The sequence below is a fragment of the Eutrigla gurnardus genome (genome assembly GCF_963514095.1).
Source record: "Eutrigla gurnardus genome assembly, chromosome: 13".
Classification (NCBI taxonomy): Eukaryota; Metazoa; Chordata; class Actinopteri; order Perciformes; family Triglidae; genus Eutrigla; species Eutrigla gurnardus.
In genome coordinates this window covers 5,539,805-5,561,032 of record NC_139936.1, presented here as the reverse complement: position 1 = coordinate 5,561,032, position 21,228 = coordinate 5,539,805, and the positions used below count along the sequence as shown (strand labels likewise).

General features: G+C 45.9%; 2 protein-coding genes across 7 annotated transcripts in view; both read right to left on the bottom strand.

Moving 5' to 3' along the window:
* The window catches only part of kiaa0825 (KIAA0825 ortholog), a 102,622-nt gene extending 81,449 nt beyond the window's left edge, over positions 1-21,173 (bottom strand). For 2 of the 4 annotated variants that reach the window (XM_084025748.1, XM_084025749.1), the window contains exons 1-7: positions 20,828-21,173; positions 17,416-17,552; positions 10,589-10,751; positions 10,236-10,406; positions 9,943-10,119; positions 9,522-9,846; positions 261-428 (exon numbers count right to left, since the gene is read on the bottom strand). In XM_084025748.1, coding sequence (XP_083881874.1) covers positions 261-428; positions 9,522-9,846; positions 9,943-10,119; positions 10,236-10,406; positions 10,589-10,751; positions 17,416-17,546 — 1,135 coding nt within the window. In that variant the 5' untranslated portion in view covers positions 17,547-17,552; positions 20,828-21,173. Of the gene's footprint in view, positions 1-260; positions 429-9,521; positions 9,847-9,942; positions 10,120-10,235; positions 10,407-10,588; positions 10,752-17,415; positions 17,553-20,827 lie in introns of those variants that run through there. The other 2 variants (XM_084025750.1, XM_084025751.1) reach the window with 2 other exon arrangements.
* mctp1a (multiple C2 domains, transmembrane 1a) overlaps positions 1-21,228 on the bottom strand; it is a 455,748-nt gene that overhangs the window by 295,528 nt on the left and 138,992 nt on the right. Inside the window, exon 23 of one of the 3 annotated variants that reach the window (XR_014598231.1) lies at positions 93-102. The exons of 1 other annotated variant lie outside the window; for it this stretch is intronic. The gene's annotated coding sequence lies outside the window, so the exon portion shown is untranslated. Of the gene's footprint in view, positions 1-92; positions 103-2,913; positions 2,939-21,228 lie in introns of those variants that run through there. One more of the 3 variants, XR_014598232.1, reaches the window with a different exon arrangement.

The following is a 21,228-nucleotide window of genomic DNA, read 5'->3' as shown; positions in this document are numbered from 1 at the left end:
ATGTGTGTATTTGTGGGGTTGTAACCGGACTGTTGATGCCTGAAGGAGAGCCGCAGGGCAGGAAGTCCCACCCACTAGAACCCCATCTTGCCAAAAGACAGACTAATGATCAAACTATTTGAATTATTCACATTATTCATTCATTATCTGCCTCTTTCACAGTAAAGCAAAAACATTGAACATATTCTCAAACCGTTTTGGTCTTATAATTGGACATCTTAAGGGTATTCGATGTAGATTACATGCGGATGGAGTCGTACCTTTCACACAGGGAGTATCTCCTGTACAATCAATGAAGGTCATGTTTGTGACCAGCTCCTTCACCGTCCTCTCAAACCCCAGCAGGGTGCAGGCCAGCTGGGTCAACGCCCTCAACTGGTGGGAAGTTAAACTGAAGCTCCGGTTTTTAATGGGAAGCTCCATTGGCGCTGTGATGGGAGGGAGGAAAAAGAAGACAGAAAATAAGAAAAATAAATCGTGCCTACGCTTGTGAATGTCTGATTGACAGAAACATGGAGGAGTGAGAGTTGCTCTACAGTTTACAGTTCAGCAAAGGAAGAAAGAATTTCGTGAACATGGGTTTTCAACCCAACCTACATGCACTCATCAGAAAACACCCCTCTTGCCTTGCACGGCGCCTCTTATAAATATCGACCCATTCATGTTTTCCCAATACACAGCATAAACAAAGGAGGCGGTGGAGAAAAAAAAAAAATATGCAAAACTTTGCTCCCGGAGAAGTCACACATGCACATCCTTTTCTCTCGGCACAAAACTTTTCTCCCCCTAACCCGCCGATGACCCCCTCGGCAAATATGGATTTCCCATTTTGGAGGCTGCCAAAGCCATCACCCGGGGGATGTTCCGCATTAAGCTGGAGAATGGGCGGCTGGGAGATGTGTTGCCATACTCCCAGACACATGCACAAATACTTTTGTGTGTCCGCCTAAATGAGCTCCTCCACTGCAAAGGCATTTGGGAATGGATGAGCTCGGTATTAGCCTTGACTCTGAAAGCACGGAGATGATTGAGCGTTGGGAAGGGAAGAAGGGGAAGGGGGGGGAGGGACGGGTTCCAATAATTGTAACATTATTGCCTCTGGATCCTAATGTAATTTTGCTATATTGTTAAACAAAATCTGACAATATGACAACACAGTGTCCCCAAGGATGTCGCGTTTAATCATGCATGAGGTGTTTGACTCCTTCAGTGTGTGTTTGTTTCCATGAGTTTGTATGAGTGGGAGTCGATGAGTGTTTGTGTCCGCCGGGTGTGCACGTGTGTGTGTGTGTGCGTGTGTGTGTTTGTGTGCATGTAACGCAGGTCATTATGAATAACTTGATTTTGTAGAAGACACTTTCACACACATTTGCACATGTCAGTCTCGCAGGATAATTGCCACACGGTTACCAGACTCGGGAATGTATTCTGACCTCAAGTTTGTTTGTGTTTGCAAGTCTGAGCGTATACATGTATTTATGTGGAAGTGTGTGTGCGCGCATGTGTGAAATCACATGTGAATACCTGTGTAATTATGTGGTGTGTTTGTGTGTACGTGCGTGTGTGTGTGTGATTAAGTCGCATGGGTCCGCGGCTCCGGCAGCTCCTCTGTAATGGGGTCCGGTGGGAGAGCCCGTGCTGGAGAGGCATGTGTACATGCGTGACCTGGCTGACACCCATGTGCCAGCCTCGTTCTCCAGCTCGCACATTCACGCACGCACCAGCAATCATGTCTATTTCCGAGGCCACCGGCAAGTCAACGTGGCTTTCGGTGCCTCGACACGGGGGCAAACTAAAACCGCCAACCACTCCAGAGTAAACAATCCAAACCGGATTAGACGGGATCACGTTAGAGAGAGAGAGGGAGCTAGTGGATTCTCTAAAATGCTATCCCTACAACCCCCAATTCCACCTTCTGATGGGCATTCATCTGAGCACAGCGCCCATTAACCGCCACTTCATCTGGAGCATCACCTTTTCCAGAGCATCGCCTCCCTCTCTCCCCTCTGTAACCATTCATTCCCTCCACCTGTGACCCCATGACTGTTTCACTCGCTCACTAACTCACAATCTAAGTAGACGCACATGACCTTGATGTTTAGCGGCGCTCTGCCTCAGCCTCTCATTGAGCTCTGCCACCGGGGCTATATAGGTATTTATAGTCGTCTCCCTAGCCAAATAGCCCTATAGCCATAGCAGTCTAGTACACAGCCATCTAAACCTCATTATACCTTTGTCACAACAGTGAGGCCAAATGGAGGCTCTCATAGCCGGTTGATGGAGAGGGCGTGCTTAAAGGCACCCAGGTGTGTCATATAGTGTAGTGCATGGCACGTCTCGCGGAGTAGAATGAGGAAGGGCACATAGCAGACACAAGAGTTCAACCAAAGGTCAATGTGCTGAGAATCAATAAGGGAGGGCAGGTGCTGAAAGCTGGTGCTGAAAGCGGGGCAAACATTAGATGTTTATATCAGAGCTCCCCCCCCCCATATGTCATTATAGTGTGAGGGTGATCTTATAAACAAAAAGAAAATCAATGGTTACTGTGATAACCATAAAAGCGGTGTGCATCTCATCAGAAAGCCCCTCTAAGAAAACACGGCAATTATGTCACGGCGATATGTCATTCAGCTGAATGTGTGTGTGTGTGTGTGTGTGTGTGTGTGTGTGTGTGTGTGTGTGTGGACGGGGGACTTTCTGAGCAGAAACATTGTAAAGAATAAAAATGTGTGAAAACACCCAACTCCACTAGTCTACAGTGGCCAGTCTCAGTTTGTAGCTTCTAACAATGACAACAATGTACACAAAAGGAGAAAAACAAACAGAGCAGGTATTTTTGGCGAGCCATCAGTCTTCTCATTGTCTGTCTCTCCTGTGGGTTCCACCATCAGCTCCACAGCACTCTCTCTCTCTCACACACACACACACACACACATTTCTCTTGACTGGCAGTGAACAGAGGGAGAGAGAGAGAGAGGGGAGAGAGAGGAGGAGATCTAGGGGAAGGGAAAGGGGTGGTGGTTAGAGATGAAAACATGGGGAAGAGAGTGAGGGGCGGGATAAGGGAATTCCCTTAGCAGTTGTTATTGATTCCGGTGTTTACGGGCGAATAGTTTAGTGCCGTTTACAAAACAGAACAGATGCAGCCAGTGAGCAAAAAGGTAAACAATTGCTGTGTGGCGAGCTGCCAAATCCCCAGTCTGATGTATTAAACTCGCGGTGAAGAGCATTTCCCCTTTGGCTGCACTTATTGCCACTTCATTTCCTCCTCGCTTCACACACACACACACACACACCCTCTCCTTCTTGTGTCTCTCTTTCTCACTTGTTCCCTCGTTTATTTGAGAGGGGAGAAAAAAAAGGAGAAGGGCGTAGGGTGCTTTTTGCCGTCTGGCTATTTTCTGTCCTTCTCTGACCCAGGAGGCCCGGTTCCTCCAAACAGAGCTATTAGTAGGGGGAATTGCATGTGTCTGACATGGCCGAAAACCAATTATTAGACACTTTCTACCAAATGATGCCCAAGTCTTTGGGGAATGGGCAATCATGCAATAATTTAGTCACTGATTTAATTTCTCTCCAGCCCAGCATCTCTCCCTCGCTCATCCACTGTCCCTCATTTTCCTCTCTTTCACTCATTCTGCCTCTCTGTAGTGTAAATCAGACCATCAGATGGGGTGGTCCGCCGCTCTCCTCCCACACTCCCCGACTGGCCTCCCGTCTCTTATCATGTGATCACAATATGTGAAGACGAGCTTCTCCGTGTTTGTGCGGATGTGTGTCTTATACAACACCCTCTACAGGCGATGTAAGCGTTTGGTTTCATTAGATAGGGAGAGATAAAGAGGGGGAGATTTTTCAAGGTAATTTCAGATTCAGGTTGTGCTAATATCGGCTAATGTAGGCTCAAGACGCGAGCCTCAAGAGATGAGGAGCAGGCTACAGAGGTCTGGTAAGCCTATGTCTTTCTAATTCCACAAACCTTGATTTCCAAACTTGTAGTTTTCAGCCCCAGTCGACATTGCCTCAAGCTAAGTCACTTAAGGCAATTTATTAGACTTTGCACAGCTCGCTCTGAAGCCACAAAAGGCTTTATACAACTTTTTTTTTCCACATACGCGGTAGTAATCCAGACCTGTACACTGACTTTGATGTGTAGAATTGCCTCTAAAAAGAAGCATACGGGTATTGGAAAATAATAGGACCAAGTACGGACCCTTGTGGAACTCCACAGGGCATTGAGACCCGCAACAACCAGTGTTTAACAGTCTATATTCAACAATTCTCTCTCTCTCACACACACACACACACACACACACACACACACACACACACACACACACACACACACACACACACACACACACACACACACACACACACACACACACACAATATTCATGTAGATTTCATGTATAGCAGCAGTGAAAACAAAGCGCCATCATGACTCAACACAACTCTGCTGAAACTGTCTCATGCAGTGGCCACTTTTTGCTTTTCCTGACATCAATATGGGCTCGTCTATCCGATTCTTGTGTGCGTGTGTGTGTGTGTGTGTGTGTGTGTGTGTGTATTTGTGCACTTCTTCATTCTTATCACGGGGCTTTGCTCTTGGGATGTAATGCTATGGCTCTTGAGCGGTTTCTTCTTGTGCACGTGTTCTCCGTGCATCCATGCCTTCTTCTGTGTTCATTGTGTGTCAAGCAGGGTCCTGTGGATGCCTTGGGGAACGGCCCTGCATGTGTGTGTGTGTGTGTGTGTGTGTGCGTGTGTGTGCGCGGTGAGGTTCGGAGCTGCTGTGGACCGCCCGCTAGGCCCTGTGACAGCTGGGGTCCTCTTCGTCGGTTGCGGCCCACTGCTCGCCCAGACAGCATTATTATGGGAAGCCTCCTGCTGCGACTCCCCAACACACACACTGACACAAGCACGCACACTAAGCACACAAGCCTTGGTCTCTCGTGGCCCTTTCCCTGGGTGCCGTCCAACCGGGCCACAGCAGGGGCTACCTGCCCTTCACAGAAGGGGAAAGTGGCAATAGTTGACATCTCAATTAAGTCCCCTTAAAGAAAGAGGTGCGGCGGTGACGGCAGAAATAACTTTCCTTCTGCTATATGTTTTGTTTGTCTGTCCTCTGTGTCCGTCTTTGTTTCCGTCTCTCTTTGTGGTGACAGTGAGACACGGGTTAATATTTCTCTGGCTTCCTCTGTGTACTTGAACCAGGCTGCCTGGATGAAGAACACGGAGGAATGTATTGTCTTGATGGGAGCATTTCATTAAAAACCCACTTGTTTAGTGCCCTTGTTTGCATTATTGTTTTCGAGCCCTCGGCAAATCACACTGACTCTTCATCACAAAGTGCTGGCTGCTCTCAATAAGCCAGCCATTTCTGCCTGTGCTTTCTCAATGCGACGTGCCAGGAAAACGTTCATATCCTTGAGCTTTTCAAGAGTGATACACAAAAGCCAAATGTGACCACTCGGAGGAAAAAGGGGGGAAAAAAATAAATGGCATGCATTATACACATTCTCGAGGGCCACAAAACATATTTTTCTGTGTGATTTCATTGAAATGATTTAGAGAAAATGAACACTGACACACACTCTCACATTAACAAAACCAGAGAGTAAAGACCCCCGCTCTTCTCATTTAGATTAGCAAACAACCACTTGCTCTGTGTGGTAACTTTCTTAAACAAGGCCTGCAAGGACAGGGAGACGGCGCATCCGAAAAACGAATCATCAATAAACCAGAAGCACCATGCAAACACACATGCCCACATGTGCACAGACACACACAAACCCACCTACCCAGCCCATAATTACATGGCAGCATGCGGGTGCACGTCCCCGGCTGTCAGTGTGTATAAACCCAGGCAGAGATATGATCTAGTGAGGAGCTGCTCTTAATAAATATTAACAAACGCCATTCCCAAGCAGCCTCAATCCCCACAAGCACCTCCGATGCCAGTCGGAGCCGCTGCCTAGCTATCTCGCGTCACTACAGAACCTCTCTCCCCGCTGAATAGGCTGCTGTGCTTTCTCTAAGAAAGAGTTCAAAGAGCCAGAAAGGGCGAGGAGGGCGGGGTGCGGTGCGGGTGAATGCGTTTGCTATACATGTTCTAACTCAATCCTGTTTTTATCTATAGGGAGCTGCCGACGTCGTCATATGGGGAAATTAGTGGAAGTGGAATTCAAATCAGCGCTATCAGAATGAGGTTGCAGTGCGTTTGAACAGCCTCGACGTCGCCCCTCTGGTCGACTGTTAGGGAATTCATTGTGTATGTGTGTATGTGTGTGTGTGTGTGTGTGTGTGTGTGTATGTGTGTGTGCGCAGAGAAGTTGGAATGAAAGCTTTTGATGTCCTACAAAAACATGGATGTCCTATTCATTTGTATGAAAATTACTGATGCCATATGGTAATTTAATGATGCATTTTTAAAAGGAAGGTATTAAATGACTCTTGATCACACAATTTTCAAAGTAAGCCTGCAATTAGTGCACACACACACGCACACACACACACACACACACACACACACACACACACACACACACACACACACACACACACACACACACACGCACACACACAAGCATCGACTCAAAAACAGATGGGCAGACATGCTCACATGACATATGCTCAAAGGTGATTGAAAGCACATATGCACACATGCGTATCCACCTACATACCCACCCACACACACACACACACACACACACACATACACACACATACACACACACGAACGCACACATCCGAGTGAGAGGGAAAAGGTAAAAAAAAAGCTGCAAAATAGCAAGTGGTTTTTGCCGTGTTGGTGTTTCTGCGCTGCTGTTGTCGGGTTCATCTCTCAGCATAGAATCTTTCCAACTTCATGTCATGCTTATGCTAATTCTGGTCACTTATATTTGTGTTGACATGAGCAACCTTCATCGTTGAGGGAAACAGTGTGTGATTGACTCGATGGATAAATCATATTTTTCTGCAACTTTCACTGTGAAAAATCAGAAATGTAAAGAATTTACATGATTGTTGAAGCTGTACTGATGGCCACTTAACTTCATTCCACTATTATTGATTCCACCACCATAGAGCACACACACATACACACACACACACACACACACACACACACACACACACACACACACACACACACACACACACACACACACACACACACACACACACACACACACACACACACACACACACACACACACACACACACACACACACACACACACACTGGCCCACCCACCCCCTGCAGACTCAGTGAGGTGTGGTACTACAGTTTAAAGCCTGTATTGTTTCTGACCAGCCAACCTGTCTAGCACACTACCCAGTCTCACTGCTCACCCCATTACACTCGGAAAACTACAGGAAAATGGGAAAAGACAGGGGGAAGAAAAACAAGGGGAAGTGGATGCTGGAGAGATGGAATAAAGGGAATGGGTGGGAGAAAAGAAGAAGAGGGGGGGGGGGGGGAAGGAAAGAAGGCTGAGACCCTTCACATCTGTCTAGGTACAATGTCAGAGCCTGCCTTTGAGTCGGTGGGGTTAAAAGAGGAGGCAGATCTCGCTGTGAACGCTGTTAAATGGTTCAGTGGTTTGACAGTGGCTGATGCTACAGACAGCGCTGCTCCCCCGGGAGCCTGCACAGTCTCCCAGGCATGGCTCTTATCAAAATATACCTACCGCCTGCCTCTACTGCAGGAATAAACAATAACACAGTAGGGAAGGAGGGGGAAGACGCTTATGAAAATAGCATTTATTCACCACTGTCATAATTGTCTTGACAATTATGGGCGTAGCATACAGTATAGACAGTAGAGTGTGAAAGCAGATTATGCATTAACGTTTGAGCTTTGGCTCTAAAAGGAGCCACAGGCGTTGGGGTGGTGGATTTGTGGCTTCTTGAGCTTTTTTTTGGTGGGGGGAAACTTAAAACATGAATTACACAAAAAAGTAATCCCAGTTGTAGCCCTCAAAGCGGTGTTGCAGCTGATAGTCAAACACACACACACACACAAACACAAACACACACATAAAAACCAGCACAGGCAAAACTGCTCCATTTTACCATCATTACACAGCACGGGTCCCCCGCTCCCTTTGGAGCCGTGTTCTGCCTCCGGTGCTACATTTGACGGTTTGTTGAGCGGCACGTAGGTGTGTAGCCTCCGCCGCGTTACGTGATCAAACAGCCCAACTGACGCATGGCCAATTATCCTGGCTGCCTTCTCTCATCTCACATTTAAGGAGAGGGAAAGTAAAAACCAGAGAGGGAGATGGAAAGAGAGAGATGGAGGGAGAGAGGAAGGGAGGGGAAAAGAAAGACGCGAGGCTGGTGGTGTGTTTATCGAAGAATGGCAGATGTAAAAGCACTCTTCTCCTCGTTCCGCAGGGAAGCTGACATGTGCACCATTTTTGAAAAAGTAAACAATGGCTCACACACACTTTACTTTATTTTTTATTTTTTTTATTGTGAATCTTTACCCTCAGCAAGCCGTAAATAGGCCAATATGAAACAAAGAGAATATGGGGGGGATTAGGTATAAAAAGTGACACAGCGTGTGAAGGTCTTTACTCTTCTCGTGTCTCGGTGCATCACATCACCGCCATGCCACTTTCATGACAGTGACAAATCCTGCAACAGTGACGAATATCATAAGTACGCCACCGTATTTTTCTCTCTCTCTCTCAAATATCCATCTCCCTGTGTGATTAAGTTGAATCTGAACACTTTCTCGGCTGTATCGCTGCTCAAAAGTAAGAGGAAGGATAAGATGAATCAATTCCCCTTCTCCACTGTAAGGTCATGAGATTTTTTGCGAAGGTGCTGTTGCTCTGCCCTTGTTATGTTTTAATAATGTTGGTTTGGATGGAATTCTTGTGAAGAGGAGCAGCAGAACTATGCTTTTTAACACAATTCAAACCGTCCTCCAAGACGGAACCGCACGTATTGCCTTAGGCTCAAGGTGAAGGAGTGAATTAACTGTGGTTTAAACACACCGTTAGCAGACCTTGGATATGGCTGGGACCTCTCTCGGGATTAGGGCTCATCATGGTCGTGGACAAACTATGTGGTAAATAGTGTTTAGAAGTAGTTTCAAAAGAAGCCTTGGCCCTGAAAATTCTGCTCTTCTCTTTTCTTTTTTTTTCTTTTTTTGTTGGTAAAGAGGAAAGTGAGGCAGACGGGAGAGAGGGCAGTAAAAAGAAAGCAATTACAATGGGAACAGCAGTTACTGACAATCACTTACAGAGGCCTTGGCTGTGGCTCAGATCACTACACAATACAGTTGGAAAGTAACAGGAAAGTAAAAATGGAGAGGAGGGAGAGAGAAAATCGTTAGCCTTTATTGGGTAACAATACGAAGTGGGAGGAGAGGAAAGGAGGCAGAAGTGTAAGGGGAGAACCGCTGAAAGGTACATCCAACGGCAAACCAAGGACTAGAAGAGGACAGAAAGAGCAAAATGGCTGTCAGATTTGAAAAAAGAAAACATTCACAAAGAGCCACTTACCTACGGTTGCCCGCGACCTGGCTGAATATTTCTTGAACTTGCCGCTGAGCGTGGTGTTATCCCTCAAGGCCGTTTCACATTCCTTCTCCAGCTGGGAGGCCAGTTCTCGTGCCACGGTGCCGAGGTGGGCCACGTTGAGGAAACCCAGGGTGGTTTGCGGTTCCGTGAGTCTCGAGAGGACGTGGAGCTCCTCTGTGAGTGCTTGGGTCAGAGCTGGGACCACATTGTGGAAGCCTATAGCCAGTCTGTCGAAGCCGGTCTTCCCACCGGGGCTCGAGCTCAGAGCAGAGAGCAAAAGGACCAGCACGGATTGGCTTCTCACACCCTGGGTCACGGCAATCATAATAATATATCACTATCAGAGAGAGCAACAAAAAGCATCTCTTTTTGTATAATGGGTTTTTCCACTCTTTTATGGTACCTGGTAATGTGTGAGGGCCTCAGACTCTGGGTAAAGAAAGAACAGCTGCTGCACACAGTGGACCCGTTCAGGGACGGACATGTGTTTGGGTCCGGCATGGTCTGGGCTGCGGGAGGACAGCCGGTCCAGCAGGTGGCGACGTAGCTGGAGACGCACATCATCCCACGCTTCCTGGAACTTTTGGAAGTGATAAAATAAAAAAGGTAAGTGCAAAAACACACTGATAATCAACAGCAACACATTCAGGGGGAATCTGAGTAATAGTCCAAGTAATACATTGTATGTTTTATTACCTCTGATGAAGCGCCATCTCTGACTGTATGAACCAAGGGGACGGAGGAGGAGGAGGAGGATGATGAAGAAGGGGTACACGGAAAGCAGACGCCACACTGGGACGACACATTCAGCAGAAGCTGGAGCGTTGCCTCCTCTTTCCCCTCCTCTTCAGACCTCAGGTGCTGTTTCTGCGTGGGAATGGAAATGTTAAGGGCATTAAAACGGACTACAAGTCAGAACATGAAGGGTCCTCATACAAATGTTAGGAAAACTGTAATGGAGTGCCTTTGCAATTAAACGGGAAAACTGAAGAGACACAGCGATCCAAAATTGTATTGGCGATCACCATGGGTCACCCCTGATGTCTCACCAACGCTCTGACGAAGTCCATGAGCTCCTGATGTCCCGTGGCAGCGGGTCGGGAACCACTCTGCGCTCTGAGGTTGAACCACTGCAGGCAGTCGGAAGGACTTGGAGGACGCTCCCGCGAGGCTCCCATCCCGGCCTGGAGCTCCTTTAAATGCTGCTCGATGCTGAGGGAGATACAGCGTAGTAAGTCGGCGGGAGCAAACGACTGTGAAACAGGAGACATTAACCAAGCTCGGAGTGCAAAAGTGACGCACTCAGCAGAATAAATGTTAACTTAGGTAATTGAGTGCCCCCCCAAAAACATTTGCTGCTAATGGTTAAATCTGACAACATGTAGAAAGATGACCTTTTAAACTTAATTTCATCCTCACATTACAATATTTCTTGTTAAAAAATGGACTACATTCACTGGTTTCGAGTAAAGCAGGACCAGCACATGTCCCTGTTAATCTAAGCTCTCCCCTTTACAGTGTTTCACCATCAAGATCTACTGGGACGGAGTCTCGCTTTTGAAAGGGGAATTTTTTTCGAGAGATTAACTACATCCCAGTCATTGGAGCGTAAAGGCTGCGGCGCCACAAACACGCAGGGACAATACGCATTACAGACACGCACATTCCAGTTGCACAAACGCACACAGACAAGACACCGGATCGTCACGTTTGGGCTCTGCCTCGCTCTCGTTCACTCGTCCACCGGAAGACACATACAGAAGCATCAACAGTAATGAACACAGACGTCGATATATCAGTGTGTGAGTGTGTGCTAAGCATCTGGTGTGAAGTGGTGCTACAGGCTTCTGAGACACACGCTTCTTGCCGCCTCACGTCTTACTCTTCCCCCCCTCGACACACACACACTAACACACACACAAACACAAACACACACAGCTCTTTTGATTTCAGAAGGCTGTATCAGCTATTCCGTTCCCCCCTTTAATATGACAGATTAGAAATGACATCTTTGGGCTTGACATGTTTAGTCATTTCCATGCAAATCAATGCATATATATTTGGCCATGTAAGACAGAGCATGAGTGTGTGTGTGTGTGTGTGTGTGTGTGTGTGTGTGTCTGCATTCCTGCATAATTAAACGTGTGTTGTTGCTGCGAGCGCCGCCATTGTGTTTGTTTGCCTGAATGTGTTCGCGTCCTTATACAGTAACAGTAGATCGATTCATCGTCTATTTCCATCTCGTTGGGAATGGAAAAATCAATCCATTAGCAATCAATTAAGAAAGAAAAAATCAAGGAAAGTCTATGAATTGCAGTTCCTGATAATGAAATAATGGTAAACGGTTGGTTTAATACGTGACTTTGGTCTCTGTAAAACGTGCAATAAGCACTTGTGACATTTTATACGCTACATAATTAATCAAAGACTTAAATAAATGATAAATAGACGATGAGAATATCTACAGGAGTGCATGTCTTGTGTGTGTGTGTGTTATAAAGCCTACATGATACAGAGCCAAAGTGCCATTTCAGACAGCTCATCTCCTAGTGCGGGTCTATAAACTGCCTCCTGCCTGCTCCTGGGCCATGAACGCATCCAGATGTCTTACAATGGCAACACATTAAATAACCGTTCAATCTGACACACTTTCGTTTCAGAGGGGAGGAAAACGCAAGGGGAATAAAATGTTATAGACTGTTACAAACCGCCATCCTCTAGGTTGAACATTGCCTAATGCCATCACTCTCTCTCTGCCTTTAACTATCTCTTTCTCCTCTTCTTCAGGTCAGACGATGCAGCTCACTTTACTCTCTTGACACCAACGCGCTGACTTCTTGATTATCAGGAGGCTCTTTGTATTTATTCAAAATGTATGTATATTTTCTCATTAAAATAGGCCTTTATCATGCTTTTTGTGTCCGTGTGTTACTGTTCAAACTTGTGACAGACCGTTACGAGTGCAGCAACTCATAACTTGCGTTGCCCAAAGCACACTCGCTGTAAAACAAGGAGCTTCAGCAAGGTCAAAGCATAACCAGCATGGCTGGGGGTCGCTGACGGCACTGCGTGTAAAATTAATAGACGCCACTTTAAACAACACAAAAGACTGTTTAGATGGCTTGGCTGGCGTGACCTCTGACTTTGCTTTCACTTAGGAGAATAAAGCAATGATTTTCTGAGACCGTATATGTAAAACAATACTTTCACTCTCCTTTTTAAAAATCACTCAAGGCGTGCAAAACAGAAAGAAAGAAATATACATTTAAGGGCAAATGCAAAAGTAATAAATGCTCTGAATTACATTTTTTTTTGGCGTAGATTCCTGTCACATGCCTTGACTTGCAATGAACCCCTGCTGTATATTAAATGGCAGCACGGAGCACTGTATGTGCGTTTATAGTACGTCATAAACGTGGATGTCTCGTTCTGGGCTCCACCCCAGGACTTCACACAGACAGCAGGTTTCGAATGGGCCTCCATCTGCATAGCTCACTTTTCACCGACTCTCTCAAGTTCATTAAAGCTCGGCTGGGTGATGTATTTTAGAAAATAAATGTGTTTTAAATTTGTGGAAATTCAATCAATTAATCAAACGCTCAGTGTGTTTGTTGCAGGATTGTAATACGCTTGTTTCATTCAGCCCCTGATGAAGTGATTGGACATCTATAAGAAGCAACCATATCCATATTTGTTGTTACATTCATTATATGTTTATGTGTGTAATTATAATTTATGGGGAGTGGCCTTGGAGTTAAAAGGACTGGACACAAGCTCTTAAAGCAAATGTGGATTTTCTCTTGTTACTCGTCTTTTTTATTTAAGGCTAAGCCTTCTACAACATGCACCTTGATAACCCGGGACTCCTCCAGGTGTCCAGAACTCAATTTCACCATGTGTGGTCTCGAGACCCACAGAAAGCCATGGACTACGACAGGAAGGAAGGAATGGCTTCTGGGCTCCAATCTGTAGTTCCACTCCCCATCATCTCTTGCTTTCGCTCAACAAAACAACGGACTGGAATGGCTACAGTAACTGCCTCTTCGGATACATTTCTCAAGCCTTCCCTCCACAGTGTTTCTCCCTTTTTTCTCTTTTTTCTCTCACACTCTTACTTTCCTCTAATTTTCTTTTCCTTACTCTCACCTTTCAATTACTCCTCCTTAGGGCCCGGTGCTGTAAGTTATAAAGTCAATGTGGATGGTCTGTGTCAAGAAGTCCATCCAGCTCTCGACAATGTTGCGACCTTTTGCCCGCCCCGGTGTAAAAGCTACCTGCAGCCTAATCAACTTGGCGGGATTAGCTTCGAACCTGATGACTTCCACTGCCGGCGGGCTCAGACGCCGACGGAAGAGACAGAAAGAGAATGAGGTAAAAAAAAAATAAAACGGGTGGAAATCGGAGGAGTCACAGAAAATAAAACCATTCAACCCTCTGACTGAAGACGACAATGGACGAACCCGTAATGGCAAAAACGCCGGAGCAGAACTCAACAAAAGACCTGCAGAATGAGAAAAAGAGGCAGAGGAAACTGGGAGGAAAGGATTCTTTAGGCCTCTTGACAAACATGTCAATCATCTTAATCTAACTGACACACACACACACACACACACACACACACACACACACACACACACACACACACACACACACACACACACACACACACACACACACACACACACACACACACACACACACACACACACACACACACACGCGTGCACTTTCCCTGCTGAAGAGAAGTCTAATTGTTTTTCAGACCGGTCTAGCTAGACAGTCGACACCACAGGCCCCCCCAACCTTCACCACCGCTGAGAGAGAAAAGGAACAACCGGAGGTCTTTTATTAGATATGATGGCACATTTCACAGCTCCCTGACTTACAGAAACCCAATCCTGCGATTAGTCAGCGCTTTGACGTTATCTTAAGTTCCTTGTCAGAATTAATTTAGTGTGGGTGGGCTGCTGTGGGGCTGTCTATCTGTCGCGCTCCGCTCGACTACAGGAGGGGGGAGTTGGAGGCAACGGGGGCAGGAAGATCCCTTTTCAAATAAGCCCCAGCTCCAGTCAGTGCCAAACCAGCCGCCTGAGAACTAAATATCTCCTCCATCAAAGAGCCCCATTCTGCGAGGGGAAGGGAACTGAATGGAGGCTTGAAAGCGGATCCCGTCGTGGTCCGGCCCGTCGTCCACTTAGTGCCCTCGGCCCTCAGCCTCCCAGCCACCGACACCGGAGAGCCGATACAGCTGATATACTAACTTAACACACGTGTCACGCACAGCTAAACACGGAATCAGCTACAAACTGCCAGCATCGCTGTTGAGAAGGGACCTGGAGAGGGATATTTTACCGTGGCCGGCCTTCAACTCTCACCTGCTCTCACACACACACACACACACACACACACACACACACACACACACACACACACACACACAGTGTCAAATCTTGATTATCAGAAGCACTGGCGCGTGCACGGAATCAAATTTAAAAGTATTGATACTGTACCCTGATCAAGATTGGCAGGCGACTAGCGAGAGCCATTTGCCGTGCCGGTGTGAAACCTGAGTCCTGTCTGCAGTCTCCGGGCCTGTGCTGACACTTCATTAGGAGGTCTTTTCCCGGTAGCCCCGCTGGCTCCCCGGCCCCCGCTCCCCACCCGCGACCCTGAACCGCACCACTGTCCCATCTGATGAAAACTAATGGATTACAGCATTTCAATTTGGGGGAGCCGGCTCCGTTGTCAGCCTATCTTAATCTCCTTCAATTAGGGTGCAGCTCTCGGGCAAATCTCTGACATCTGAGAACTGGGAGCAGGCCAGTCACTCTGACCCACTAACAGGTTGTAGTCCTTCACGGGTGTGGGCATCCCTGTCTCCTCCATCTCTCTCGGCTCCCCTTTCCCCTCCTCCACTTCCGTAATTTGTCCCAGGCACTGATAAGTCAATTAGGCAGCAGGTGAGTGAGCTGTGGATGTGTGTGGCTGTATAAAGCTTGCAGACCACCCTGGTTGAGGCAAAAAAAAAAAGAGATTCTGTTTGCCTGGATTCGTCCCGACAGTAAAAGGGCTCTCCCGAAGTAGTCTGGGAGGAAGTTAGCTGCAGCATGACAGACACTGACCAGTGGTCCCCCGCGGCGAGGGGAGGATTGCCTTATTTTTAGCCCCATTCTCCATTATCTGGATGCTTTGTTCTCATAATGGTTATCCCACTCCCATCTGCAGGAACACAAAATAACCCTTTAATGCTTAGAAAGCAGAAAAATGGCTCGGCCTTCTGTAATAAGCCTTGAATTACCTACCCAAGGGTTTTCGTTTCAAGATGTGGAATCTTCAATTATTATGTTCCCATTTAGAAGAGAGAGAGAAAGGGAGGGAGAGAGAGAGAGAGGAAGAGGGAGAGAGAGAGAGTATGTGAGGAAGGTATGAGTCCCAGACACTAATGGTGCCAGAGTGAGGCTTTGTTCGCCTGCTACATTTAGCCTGTCCTTCATCATCTGCCCTCAGCCTCACAACGCCACAAACGATAAAGGACCTGAAATATAGACCCCCCCCCCCCCCCCACCCCTCTATTTATCAGTCTATTTTGTGCTCTCCAACTATTCCCATCTGCCATCATTGACAGACGTCTATATTTCAGTCTTCGGTGACCGAGGGGATAAAAAATATCTAATCAAGTTGCGACGCTGCATTTTCTTCCAGAACACATGATGACAAGATTGGTTCCATTAATAAATTACATTTAACCACCAAGAAAGATTCTTCTTTCTGTTCGTGTTATCAAATACTTGACCCGATTTTTTTTTTTTTTTTAGGGAACGGTTTGATCAAGGCCTCTTCCTGAATCTGAAATCACCTCAAATCACCTCAACCATGCATGTTATTGAGAGGCTCTCTGAATGAGATACCGTTGAATCAAGTCTTAGACTGTATGAGAGACAGTTTGTTTTTTTATCCTGTCTGCACAGTGAAAGGCCAGTCATTGTCTGCTCACATTCCTTTTCCTATTGTGCAAACATGTCTGACTTTCACAAACAGGCATTCAGCTGCGGAGACATATTTACTTTGGATTCAGAGTCAGCTGTAATCAGACTTTGGATATAATAACTATGTTTCAGATATGAGAGTGATGGTTCCTGTACCTGTCATACGTCAGTATTAATGTCTCAACATGTTGAAGATTAGTATTCATTGACTTCCTATCATTTCATTACTTAATTGTAATCATGAAAATAATGTTGACAATATATATCATGGCTGCTCATTACGCCCTGACAACTAATATCAGCTTTGAACCATGATTTCATATTTCAACCTCTGGAACACTAATCATAATGCTGCCAATACAATATTACTAGTGTTTTTTCACAAGTTGCTCCTCTCTCTATTATTCCTGCAAGTGTGAGCATAAAGAAATCAGAGCCCTTAATCTTTGTACAGTATTAACAACAACTATTTCCTGAGGCGTAATATAATCCATCAAAAACAGAAAAAAAACATGAAGCTTTAATTACGTTTTGAAAAAGTAAGGGTTGAACATTTATGTCATTGTGCCAGTTTTGTTTTCTCATTCTAGGTACGTTATAGAGCGCTCCGCTTCCTGTCGCTCACCTGAGACTCACAAGGAGAAATGGAAGGCCCCACCAGGAAATAATCCCTCAAAAACAGTCTGCTTTAAAAAGTTTACTGTCACGTCCGTGTCCTCTTATCTGGGCCGTATTTGTCAGCGGGGACGGAACTTAATTTCAATCTGGCTTTGACATTGTGAAGTTTAAAATCTCAAAGTGACGTAAAGGAGATTTGGGGGTGGAAGAGGAAGTCAATTAAAAGTAAAACTCTGAAGGACAGAACTATTCTAATATAAACTCGGACTGACCTGTTGGCATTGAGATTGAGTTTCTCCTCTGTGTCTTTCAGGAGCTGCTCGAAGTCCAGGTCACTGGAAACCCCTGGAACCAGCAGCTCTACAAAGGCATGGTCGTCAGGAAAATCCCTGGGCCAGTCCATGCCGCTCTGCAGGGAACAGGAAGACGGAGGGAGAGAGGCCACCTCACTATATACCATTAGAAAACACTCCGCGAGACATGAACCGCTTGGTGAAGTCAAATAATGAGAAAGACAGCGCTGGTGTCGGGATTAAATCAACAATTTAGGCCGAGGAGTGTATTATCACAGCTGTCCGTCAAGAAACTCAACACGCACACGCCGTCGTGCGGCCTACCATGATTTGAAATTTCCTCAAACAGGAGTCTTATTAGGAGGCACAAATCAATTGCACCTGAAACACCTGAAACACAAAGGGGGGATGCTTTTCATCAACAACACCTCCCCAGCTCCCCTTCCTCTCTCCTCAGACAATCGTTTGCAGGAGGAAGACCCCCTGATCAAAATGCATTGCCTCAGCCTCTAACCATCCCCACCTCCTGACACTACAGTGAGTTAACAAAGCCAAAGAAAATAGACCAAATAAATAAACAATGAGGTGAGGATGCTCTTCAGTCGAGGCTTTAAATAAACAACTCATCTCCTTACGTCTCTGCCACAACTGAGCCCCCTCCTCCTCCTCCTCCTTCTCCCTACACCAGTGGTGCTTAACGCTCATGCTAACAGCCAATCCCACGCCGCTGCCGTGTTGCTGGGTCTCATATCAACATTGTCATCAACGCGAGTCAAGTGGAAGGTAATGGAGAGTGTCTGTGTCAATTTGGCTTTTTTTTTTTCTCACACACTCCGCCTCTCGCCCCTTCCTCGTCATCTGCTCTGATTTTAATAATCCCTGTCAAACTCCAAACAGCTCCCCACACTCCCGCTCCGCTCCTTCGCCGCCGCCGCCGCCGTGTGCAGCCGATGCCACTCTCCCTGACAGGGCAGACAGGAAGCTCAACATTCATTTAGCCTGCACAAAGGGAGTCCTGTCCAGCTGGACAAATATTATTTTCCTCCGCTGACAGCCTCACCAGTTAAGCTTGTCCTTTATTATTTCTCCCTCTCTTCTTCCCTCTCACCGTTCCCCCCCCCCCCCCCCCTCATCATCATCATCACGCTCCCTCCGCACCGTCGCTGAAAGGGAATAAAAATTTTAAATCCACGGATTATGAACTCAACACTGTAATTATTTGGGATGAGCTCGACAGTGTGTGTGTGTGTGTGTGCAGTCTACAACATGTTCCTGTTTAAGTGTATGACAGACAGACAGTCAGGTCTGAATGGATACACGTTACTGTGAGTCTACCTCCTGGTCCGCCAACACATCATCTGTTACCTTGAGCACGAGTGTGCACATGGAAGTGAGTGTGTGTGTCAGGGTTTGTGCGAGCAGCACGCGGGGCCTCATTAGCGCTATACTTTAAATCATCCCGTCTCCATTGTCCTGTCATTAGCTCTTTACAAAGCAGATGTTGGAGGAGCCCCCGTGTGTTTCACAGTGTTGCAACAGGGACAACTGGGCCAAGCACCGAGACATCCACTCCACATCTATTAGAACAGGGGAAGGAACACACTCTCTCTCACACACACACACATCAATGTCCTATCTCTTGCTGCTGCCTGTCTACCCCAGCTCAGTTAACACACAGGCCCATTTACAGTAATGAGTTTGTCCTGAAATATTTAGCAGCGCGTCCCCCAGGCCGTCGCTTTAAAGCCACTTAGAGCATGTCAAGTTAAAGTCAACATTATTTTAAAGGGGGGTACCTAACAGTCTGCTGCAGAGGAAACATAATGAATTAAATAGGTGCATGTTCTAAGATCACAATAGTGCTGAGAACTGTTTCATGCACGCTCGGGGGGGGATCATGGCTTCACTGTTACCGTGCAACCACGCGGCCCTGCTTCACTGAACCGCCTTTGACTGATTCTCTTACAATAAGTCCTGTCTGCTTAGTGATGGGCTTTGCAATCTTCAGATTTATTATAATGACGCTCAATACAGGAGGCACAAATCTTGTTAAAAAATATATTGGTCACTTTTTTCTCCCTTTACCATAGGGAAATAAGTGTACCTAATGTCTTCTTAAAATATGTCGTGTAATAAGACCGTTGCGAAATTGCGCGGCGCAACAACTTGGCGTCGTCATAACAAATGCCCATGTGATTAGCTCACACTGAGGGAATGAATAATACATGACTTAATCCTGATATAACTTGTCATTGCTGTTTGGTGGAATAATCATCATCATTCAACAGTATGAGCCCATTACATTAACATTAATATTGGAAAAACAAGACAATATCGTCACAGTGGCACAGCTCATATTGTGTAGCTTATCGGATTCAAACAGTCATGGTTCCAGCAGACTTACATACACCTTTCCTAAACATGCTACCGTCTCTGACATACACATTAAGGTTTTAATGGTTTAACTACGGCTGATGAAGAAAGATAATATATCAATACATCATAAAAGACAAAGATGTATAGTATTAAATAGGGATGCAACAAATGTGTAAAATGTCAGATGATCATGAAAAATACCCAATTTACCAGACCCTCCTTCATTTATGATTTCCATGATTCCTCAATGACTCTTTCATTGATTATCAAAATTGCTGTTGATTAAATTTGTAGACTGGCAGATAAATGAGCTTCTTAATCACGTCAGAACTTTGGCTTAAAAGTACATTACATTCTCAATGTGGTGACATTAAATTAAAATAATCTAACTATAATATTTTCTAGTATCTAGTAATCGAGCTTGTGACTCTCCAACATGTGACCTGAATTATTGGGACGCATCACATCCACACCTTCTAGATCAGTTTCTGTGTTGTTCCTTGTGGATCCCAGGAAGACTAGCTGGGTACTAAGGTACCAGCTAATGGGGATCCTTAATAAACAATAAACAATAACTGAATGAGTATTTCACCCACAAAGAATCAGAGAGGAAGTTTCAAAAAATAATTCTGCGACTACAAATTAAAATGTGTATTTTCTTGTTTTGGTCAAAGTATAGCATAAAACCAAAATGTATTCAACTGCCAGCATATTTTGTTAAAAGCTGGATGCAGAACATATTTGTTTGTTATCATTTGTGACTCATGATTATCAAACTGTATGTTTAATAATGATAATATTGCTGATTGGATCATCTTCTATTCTCATAGTTTCACCCAGTTCAATCTGGTGTTTGCAGATGTATACGTCACATCAGAGGGGACTTTCACCTGCTTCACCGTGGCATTGGACCACGTGACGCATGCTGATCGCGTGCACACCAAAGAATTCCCACTGTGCTCGCTAAATATGGCAGGTGATGATGGTGGGTTCACATTCCATGCTTGTTCCTTACCTGCTACACGCTCCTTTATACCCGTATGTCGTCAGTCCATCACAGGTGACGTGAGGGGGAATGTCGTCACCTGTCTACGCTATATGTAGCTATAAGGAGACACACGCGCCTGAACGCCAAAAAAACCCACGCAGGTTCACGTTAATAACATTAAATGGTGGGAAGCTTAGCTTTCGCTGTCACGGAAACGTACCGCGTTTGTAAACAGCCGTGTGGGCGGGGCTTAAACAGCTCGTCTCTATCAGAATGACGTTATAGTTATCGATGGGATCGAACACCGCCCGTTAATCAATCAGGTGCTTTTATGATATCCAGTTTGCAGCCAGTTATTTCCGGGGACAGTAAGCGTCCGTGACAACAACCCGGAAGTAGCTCTGTGAAAACTTCCGTTGGATGGAGGA